At 36.0% G+C, this 9,480-nt stretch overlaps 1 protein-coding gene across 3 annotated transcripts; it reads right to left on the bottom strand.

Moving 5' to 3' along the window:
* Window positions 1-1,204: 1,204 nt before the first annotated feature.
* spns3 (SPNS lysolipid transporter 3, sphingosine-1-phosphate (putative)) lies at window positions 1,205-8,883 on the bottom strand. 3 transcript variants are annotated; one of them, XM_079451164.1, is made up of 14 exons: window positions 8,713-8,883; window positions 7,087-7,237; window positions 6,667-6,893; window positions 6,516-6,581; window positions 5,942-6,078; window positions 5,665-5,816; window positions 5,455-5,521; window positions 4,747-4,883; window positions 4,514-4,666; window positions 3,960-4,149; window positions 3,407-3,472; window positions 3,044-3,142; window positions 2,736-2,907; window positions 1,205-1,613 (listed from the first exon to the last, which is right to left on the bottom strand). In XM_079451164.1, the coding sequence occupies exons 3-14, from the start codon at window positions 6,872-6,874 to the stop codon at window positions 1,567-1,569; spliced, it is 1,494 nt and encodes a 497-aa protein (XP_079307290.1). In that variant the 5' UTR covers window positions 6,875-6,893; window positions 7,087-7,237; window positions 8,713-8,883; the 3' UTR covers window positions 1,205-1,566. The 3 variants fall into 3 exon arrangements, 2 of the variants coding, with proteins under 2 accessions (XP_079307290.1, XP_079307291.1); XR_013786323.1 differs by lacking the exon at window positions 7,087-7,237 and having other exon boundaries at window positions 3,044-3,122; window positions 8,713-8,844; XM_079451165.1 differs by lacking the exon at window positions 7,087-7,237 and having other exon boundaries at window positions 8,713-8,844.
* Window positions 8,884-9,480: the final 597 nt, after the last annotated feature.

Here is a 9,480-nt window from a genome sequence, read left to right as displayed (position 1 = left end):
TTGTAGTCAATAGCATGAGTTTAAGTACAGTGTTATGAAAGGATTTGGAAGGTTGTGTGACGTTACACAGAAAATAACTACGTTCTTTCCACATTTTCATGCAGGAAAACAGCACCATGGCAAGGTGTCAGAAACGTATTTTGAATGCTTCACTATAAAGTGAATGCTTCACTATTAAATTAAACTTGGAACTAAATTTAAACCCAGAGAGTGAGGTTTAAGCTTCCTGTTTGTTGTCACAGGTCTATTTATAATGCAATACAACTCTGTAACTGTAAAGAGAGTCTCGGATTATGTTTGGACGTCTGTGTTTGTATATTTGCACTTATTTTAATAGATTTATTTTATGGTTTAAATGTGTCAGTAGGGTTTGTGGCTTAACGTGTCAGGGCTTGTTTGTGTGTGAGTTAAGATGTAACATGCCATTAGACACTGACCCTGGTGACACCGGGTTTACCCGGATGACTGACAGCTCCCAGTTTCAAAACAGGCAGTGTGACTTACAGGCATAGAAATACACACACACCCTCCATCTAATGTAACTTCATTGGAGTGGAGGCCATGTGAGGAAGGTTACTAAACAGGGTTGTTATGTTTTGTAATCCTTAGGCTTATGTAGACACTATACTCATGTTATCACACATCAACAGTGTTTTTTTAGCACCACATACGAAATAAATCAATAAATGAAACATTGCTGACTGCAATACTGGTATTAGCTGATAAAGCTGGTACAGCTCATGACACTGTTTAACATACAATACAGGACTTTGCAAATGGCAGGGGTAGATTCTTTATCTTTTATCAGATTTACTAATAAGTGTGTTGCTGGTCTCCCAAAGGTGATAAATGTGGGTTCTGAAGCCACAGTAACACTCTAATAAGGAAAACAGTGTTTAGAAATAATATTGGGAGCAATAATGATTAATGTAGGATTACTCTTTTCTTGCTTAATGATTTGATGATGTTTCTGTAAAAGAAAGAGGTAAAAATGTACTCCATACTGCAGTGTGGCATTAGTAGTGAAAATATTCTTGGTTTGATTCCCTGAGAACACAAACAATAAAAATTGTATATAGTGAATGCATTGGCAGTCTAGAAAATGTATGAATGTAACGTTACTGTTGAAAACTGGTTCGTTAAATCGTATGCATGTACTGCCACCTAACGTTTTTTTACGGGAATGACAACAAGTACCAGCAATGGAAATTATATGATTTATTTAAAAGCTTTTTATAGAAGATAAAAAATGATATTAAAACAGCCTAATAATTCTTGCACATTTTCTGTTTTTGTAGTTTGGCACATACAGTATTTCAACTTTTTGTTGTACTCCGATGTACTGCAAAAATGGTCTAAAATGGTGACAACATTTTGCTTCAAATAAATCAGGAAAAATGTATACATTTTATTAATATTTAAAAAGATTCATAGAAGGCAGTTTTTTGGAAAGGACGTTCAAGAGTCACACAAACCGCATTGATGTGTGACTAACTGTCTCTTAAATTTGTCCATTGTTCCATGTTTCATTCTTTGCCGGTGGAATGAACTGAACTGTTTGACTGTTTATGTCACGGTGACTCTGGATGTTGTCTGTTGTTCAGTAGACTGTCCTGAATTAAACAAAATAAAAAGAAAGGACGTTCATTTCTGCAGACTTTAGAACATCTGTGACTTTTGTCTTTATGCAACCTAACTGAAATTATGAAAATATGAAACTGTTGACAGGATTGTAAGCACAAAAACCGCTGCAGTAAAACTGTTTTACCTCCGCAACTAGGAACCAGTGTGTAACAAATCAATGGATAATCTCACAGTTTTTCTCTCGAAGCATGCCTTGTCTCTTTATACGTATAATCTATAATGGAATTAAACTAGAATATAAACACTTCCTGCAGGATTATGCTCTGTTCATGTATTGCCCATCAATGGAACATGTTCAGCAGACAACAGAGGCCTTTGTTTTACTCAACCTTGAACTTTGTGTGAAGATCCCATCATCTCACATCCTAGATTTGGTCACATTATAATCTTTTGTCAGGTCAGAGATAATGTGATCATCTGTGCTAGGTGTGTTAGGTAAGAGGTGTGCTTAGAATAAAAATACATCGCATCTAATACCTGGCTTCTTTTTAAATGTTAAATGTATTAATGGGCACTTTTAAGTCCCAGCAGTGAAATTTTTGATTTATATCAAAATTTGTCATATGACACTTTATAAATATGCTCACAGTGTCATCACACACCTTGCATTTATAGGTTCAAACACCGTTTCTGTTCATGTCTTACAACTCTGGTCACAGTATTAAGATATGTCCAATAAGATAATTGAATTACAATTTGACATTATTTCAAGTAGAATAGTTTAATATACATGTTTTGTATATTTACTGATCATTGTTAAGATTTTATGTGCCTGTCCCACACTTTTGAGTCCTTACCGCAACAACGTAAAAAGTTTTATCAAAGACAAACAAGCCTAGTTTCTATGGAAACTGAAATTAAAACATGAACACATTGCTGACAGATTAGCCAACCTTACTACCTCAATCACAAGATCCCAAAAATATAAATTAAATATCATCTTCTTTGTGTCAGTATTTATTGTGTGTCCTTACCATACATCTTAGTAATTCTGTACTTTGAACTAGATTCAATTACTGTTTAATTAATGTATTAAGATGCTAAGAGTCTTATAACTAGGCAGTCTTTAATCATAACGTTTTTATTCTTACCTGACACAAGCATCTCTGCTGCTTTTCTGTCCTCTTTGATATACAGAGAGGTCATTAGAAAAAACAGGCCGCCCAGGATCCCAACGAAAGGGCAAAGATAAACACTATATTCCAGTCGATGGAATTCCCAGCTTGGGGAATCTGGATTATATTTAAGTAGAGCATCTGAGATCTGAGACACACAAAACAGTGTTTGTTAAGGCAGAGATGATGTGTGATAAGCATTACTGGATAATGAGAATACTTGCACAAGTAGAGTTTATGAACCCAGCTTATGTTTTACTTTAAAATAATGAAAATAAACTCACCAAACCAATAAGGTATGGACTTCCTGCATCTCCAAGAAGATGACAGACCAAAATCTGTATGGCTTCCGCCGTCGCTCTTCTAGTTGGCACAACAACATACTACACGATGTACAAAAATGGCATTTTATATATATTTTTTCCAATTTTATTGTAATATATTTGTTTACTTTTTAAGCATTTAAAAAAGGTGAAAAATTACGTATATTTTATTTAACAATATATCAAAGTTATAGTCTTCTAAATTAAGGCGTAAAATACATTTCACTTTTATGCAGATTTATTTAATTACTTCAATCAAGTTTGTTGTGTAGTACATGTGTCATTTCTACACTTAAATTGCAGAACGGGGTGTATATGTCTTACCAGCAGAATATCAGCCAGAATAGCCCAGTTAAGTGACAGCAAAGTCTCTCCAATAGCAATGAAGGTCTGTATGCAGCACAAAGATCAAAACATCGAAAGAGACAAATGTTTAGATACAGTAGAAAACCAACATAGATGCATAACACATCCTGATGTCAAGATGTGCTGATGGTTATTTGGACAAAGAAAATTCTTGGACTTATGTTAAAGGAGTAGTTCACATTCAAAATGAAAATTCTGTCATCTGCATGAACACAAAATATATTATGAAAAATGTTGGTAACAGTAAAGCACAGCCCCCTATTCACTTCTATTGTAGCCAATGCAAGTGAATGGGGGGCTGTTAACAACATTCTTCAAAATACCTTCTTTTGTGCTCTGCTGAAGAAAGAAAGTCACACAAATACAAAGTTTGAAATGACAAGAGGGTGAGTAAAGAATTACTCCTTTAATATTCTTGTTGCTCCAGCATGGCACTAGTATCCTAATTGTATTGTCCCACTAACATCTGTAAGAAATCAGTTCAGTAAAGAACTGTCTTTACAGGACTTACATATGTGACCGGGATGCTTTTGGATGCCAGGATGATGGCGATGAAGAAGCAGGGGGAGGAACTGAGCATGCCCACAGCGCATATAAGAGGGTCTGCATTAGGCACTCTGTCTCTCAGCATCTTTGATATGAAGGTGCCCAGAAAAACTCCCACAATCCCTGTCACCACTGTGATTGTGCCAAAGATATAACTGACAAGAGGGAAAAACATTCTAGGGTAAGGGCATAGCTGGTTGAAAACTGTATTCTTTTTTTGTGTGTTCTTTCGTTTTGTTATAACTCAACGAAATACATAAAAGTAAATACAATCATAGTACACCTAGTACCCAAACGTGGTGTTTTTTGTTCTATAAACAACTTCTAGTTTTGCTTAGTGTAATCAGGAGTTGATTATAAGCCATTAAAATAGAGGTTGCTACAAAAAACTAAACTAAACATTAAACTTTAAGCGAACTAGATTGTGATAAACCTTGATAATGTTCGTGACAGTGTTTGACAATGTTTAACAATGTGACAGTAAACCTTGAGAATTAAAAAGCAGGAGACTTGCTGTACCTGTCTAAAGGGTCACAAGGCTCCACTTTGCAAGGTTCCCTGAGGCCTTGTGTAACCTGTGCACGTGACAGGAAGGTGGGGGTCCAGAAAGCCAGAGCCCCTGTGACAAAAGCCATGGCAGTCACACCAAAAGAAGACCAGACAAAACTCCGACTAGAGGGCACAGATGTCAAATATAAGTATCATTATTGTAGAAGTTACAAGTACTTAGACAAGAAAAAACAGTAACACACTTCTTTAGAAGGTATTTGATGTCCTCAATGTAGGAGGTGTTCTCCAAGGCTGTGTGTCCGTCTGCTGCTCCACGAGGAGGATTGGGAATCAGAAACACCAGGAGGAGCAGACCCAGTGCTCCCAGAGCAGGATTGACCTACAGTACCAATAACACCCACAATTCAATTTTAGGGATTTGAGTGGATACACAATGGTGTAAATTTTGTTAAGGAGTAGCAATAAGTTCCAAGGATTTGCAATACATTTCCTTTTTTTTATAACTTTTCAGGTACTAAGGAGGGACCTGGGCCTTATCTGGAGTAATGATCTTCATTAATAATATTAAAGCCAAAAATTGAAATTCTGTTTTTATATACTCATTCTGTTCAAATATATTCATCCTCATGTCAATCCAAAGATATTTTGAAGAATGTTGGTAACCAAACAACATTTGACAGAAAACCACTAACACATTTCTCAAAATATATTCTTTTGTGTTTCACAGAAGCAACAATTACATACATGTTTTAAACGACATACATTTTTACTTTTTGTTGAACTATCCTTTTAACGTAAATGTTCCAGCCACATTCAACACTCACAAATCACGTTGTAGTGAAAAAAAAGATTGCATTAAACTTTTACCTGCACGTTTAAGCATACCTTTAAGTTCAAATAAGGTCAAAAATATGCAGAAGTAGTTTTAGGAAATCCAACTGGATGCTTACCCTGAGTGCCCATCGCCAGTCTCCTGTTGCGCTGGCAATTGTTGCCCCCATTATATAGCCCAGACCACTGTGAATAAAAATACCAGAAATAAAAAAACAGTCATTGCACCGAGAAAGTAGAAAATATTGCATATTATACTCATTTGTTTGTAACATTGGATCAGAATTCAAAACAACATTGGACATCTATGTTGAGTGTAAGGACTTCACCTCCCAACTGGTATGAAGATATAAAAGAAAGAAATCATGAGGGTTCTCTTCGTGCCACCGAACAAGTCGCCAATGATGGTAGGAGCTATGGTAGAGTAACTGGCCTCTCCTGTTCCAACCAATGCCCTTGTCAGGATCAGAACCCAGAAGTGCTGTGGTGAGATTTAAAGGGATAGTTCACCCAAAAATGAAAATGATGTCATCATTCACTCACGTTCGATTGGTTCCAAATCTGTATACATGTATTTGTTCTGATGAACACATTATTTTACAGTACCTCCCGTCCAGTGAATGAGCTGCCCAGGGTTGTGACGAGCCACACGATCAAACCAGCAATCATGATATACTTCCTGTCATAACGGTCCCCAAGATAACCAAAAACTGGTGCCAAGAACATAAAGCTGCAGATAAACACTGTAAATACGTTAATATATGTCCAATGTTTTATTCGGATTTCAGACTTTGTAACAATTAAACTGATGCATAATAAAGCCATGTTATACACTACGCTATAAGAAGAATAACCAGCTATTTCAATCTGTAGTAACTGGTGAAATACAGCTCACTTGAAAAAACAAGAGACTGACTCAACAAGAAATTGCAAACAGATTCATATCAACTTGAGATAAATCTGCTGTTGCTTTCAGATAAAGACAGATTGCATCTTTTGCAACGTATTTTTTTGCAACATATTTTACACGCTTGTGTTTTACTCTGGGGTGCAAGCTAACAAAATGACAGAAAAATCCATTGGTTCCCTGAGGATGCACGGAACTGCTGTTGTCGAATCAATGTTCTCTTCATTTTTGCTGTCACGTCTGTCGCAATGTACAACAAAATCCAACCGATACCTGTGTGCAGGAGGCCTGATGTGCTGTCACTAATTTGAAAGTACTTCTGGATGCTAAGCAGCACACCTGGAAAAAGAAAACAGAGTTTGACTTTAGTCATGATAAAGGGATTTTTGAAGCTTGTGTGAACGGTTGTCATTGATGCGCTCACCTGCTATGGTATAACGGTCCATGTAGTTGAGCAGATTAATATAGCAGAGAACTGCCACCGTGATGTACGAGCGTCTTCGAGAGATGCCGGTTGGCTGTGTGGAGGATGTATCGCCATCTGGAAACTCACAGCTTATGGAACCATAACGTATACTTAAGTGGGTTTTAGGTCCGTGTTGATCGGAAGACATGATTTCCTCCGTTTCCATGGCTACCGGTTGTCTTTGACTTTGTAGAAAAACAAATTTGTATGCACTTTACAGAACTTCATAATATTAAAGCGATTTGTGTGGAGGAATGCATGCTTGAAAACTTTTACATTGGTGTTGACGGTTGCCAGGTTTACATATACAGTACTTTTATATAGTTATTGCATAGTTTCTCGTTTAATGGGATAGTTTACCCAAAAATGATTTATTACCTCTTATGTCATTCTAAATCTGTTTGACTTTCTTTCTTCTGCAGCACACAAAAGAGGATGTTTTGAAGAAAGGTGGTAGCCGAACAACAATTGCCCCCATTGACTTCCATAGTGTGGACACAAAAGCACAGAGACATGTCTTCTTTTTTGTCTTAGAAAAGAAAGAGTGAATAAATGATGTCAGATATAAAAATTTTAGGTGAACTATCCCTTAAACCCTGTTTAGATTAACCTAGCAAAATAAAAACATGCCAGCAACTCTTAAACATATCTCATAAAACATAAAACTGTTTGCACTAAATGATAAGTTAAGCAATGAGTTTTCAGTATTTCCGAAAGATGTTCCGAAAGACATTTCTGCTTTAATAATCGTAAGACCATTTCAGAGGTAACAGGAAGCACTAAAAAGGGGGTGGGATCAGGAAATGACCAAAGTCATCGGGTTGCCCACAGACTAACGTGGCATGCACCAAGTCAGAGTTTGGCTATGCACTGAAAGAAAGTTTGTTGGATTAAGATGAAAATATTATGTACATCGGTTGCACATAATAAAGTTATGTTTACTCAAGCATAATTTCATTATGTTCCAGTTGCCAAATTTATGTTTGTTAAACAAATATGATTCTCATGTTAACGTTTCATGTTTTCATTTAATGTTCTCCACATCTGTATTTTAGCTAATGTGACATAACATTTTCTTTAATCTATAACAAGATATGAAGTTAACCAAACTTGACAAATATTCAAGCTAAAAACTTTTACCGCCCACTACCTAAACAATGGTAACCACAATACTTAAAAATATAACAAACTCCTCTAAATCTTAAAGATAAATGAACATTAAACCCTAACCAGTGTTTCTCTTTAGTGTTTCTCTGCATAGTTGTAACAATTATATGTTAACAATACAAATAATTCATGTAGGGCGAACATGAGTGGATTGAGCTACATAACTGAACATGAAAAAGTCATGTTATGACAAAATTGTACAAAGATTATGTTGATTTAACTTCAAATTAAGCATTTTTTAACCTACATCATCACAGTTCTGTATTACGCAAAACTAAATCTGACATCAACATTTTGTAAAAATTACATATAGGCCGGAACTTTTATCTTAAAGACGATTGTGGTTAAAGTATTTTGCAATCAATCAGTATTTTTTCACGCAAGCTAGATGGAGACACCACAACAGCCATCGACATATTGTGTATGAGTTTACCACAAAAAAATCTTATCTTTGTCAACTAGCATGCATGAGATATATAAAATAAAAGTGTTTATATGTTATATCATTAAAAAAATATTATTTTTTTAATCAGAAATCGCAATATAAATAAAGAACAGCTTTACTTTTACTTTTGTTGTTATGCTGTATCCATTTCAGTCCTACAAATTGTAGCAATGGTGTACATGTTCAGGAATGAAATCCTAAGCAGACTGACAACAATGATACTGTTGTAGTCCAAAACCTTGTATGACTACAACAAAAATGTTCAGCGAATGCAGCTTTTGAAAGTTTTCATTTAGTCATCAACATTGTACTTCACTTGACACATCCATGCTTTTGTTCCATTGAATATAAAAGTTAATTTTGCATAACAATAATTTGACAAAGTTTCTTACTTCTAAACTAATGCGCTCCGATGTCCTTTTGTGCCATTAATCCATCTTGTTTTTTGGTCCCTTGTGTATGTATTGTGTAAAGTTTCTTTACATTTCTTGATGCGTTAGTTAAGATGTCAGTGTTTTAGAAACAAAAGAGCATTCCCCCGTGAATCATATCAAGTCAGAATCAAGCCCTGCCCCTTCTTCTCTAGTCACACGTCTCAGAACAGTTCTTCCTTGTGTTGCGATTTAAACCACAAACTAGAAGGCTTTCAAGCTCCATTTTAACACACCCGAACCGTTTCCCAGATCTGACTGTCATGATATGTGTTTAAAGGGATATTCTACGCAAAAATGAAAATTCTGTCATGAATTATGTAGTTGTTCCAAACATGTATACATTTCTTTGTTCGGTTGAACACAAAGAGAGATATTTTAGAATAATGTTAGCAACCAACAGTTCTGAAGCACCATTGACTGGCATAGTAGGAAACATTTAAATTGTAGTCAAAATGTCCCAGAACTGTTTGTTTTACATTCCTCATCTTTTTTTGTGTTCAACAAAACTCAGGAGGGCACCAAGTCAAACGCCTCGGAGCTTGAGCAGCCCAAAGTACCCCCGAAAACGGTGCGAAAACCTGGGGCCTCCCAAAAGTCCACGAGTCAACAGCAGGGGTAAAACTCGGTCTTCGGACCAAGCAGACAGGCACATATGAAACCCACGAACGTTCTATCCATACACTAAAAGTCAATAGGTTCCAACATTGTTTGGTTACCGGCGTTCTT

The sequence above is a fragment of the Barbatula barbatula genome, assembly GCF_947034865.1.
Source record: "Barbatula barbatula genome assembly, chromosome: 2".
Classification (NCBI taxonomy): domain Eukaryota; kingdom Metazoa; phylum Chordata; class Actinopteri; order Cypriniformes; family Nemacheilidae; genus Barbatula; species Barbatula barbatula.
Note: the sequence above shows the minus strand (reverse complement) of the source record. Positions and strands in the feature narration are given on the sequence as shown.

Excerpts from the sequence above, each read along its gene's own strand:
- spns3 (XM_079451164.1), bottom strand. The coding sequence starts at position 6,874 with ATGGAAACGGAGGAAATCATGTCTTCCGATCAACACGGACCTAAAACC. Across the intron at positions 5,522-5,664 it reads ATCTTCATACCAGTTGGGAG|TGGTCTGGGCTATATAATGG; the intron begins GTGAAGTCCTTA and ends TTTTATTCACAG. Across the intron at positions 4,667-4,746 it reads ATCAAATACCTTCTAAAGAA|TCGGAGTTTTGTCTGGTCTT; the intron begins GTGTGTTACTGT and ends TGTGCCCTCTAG.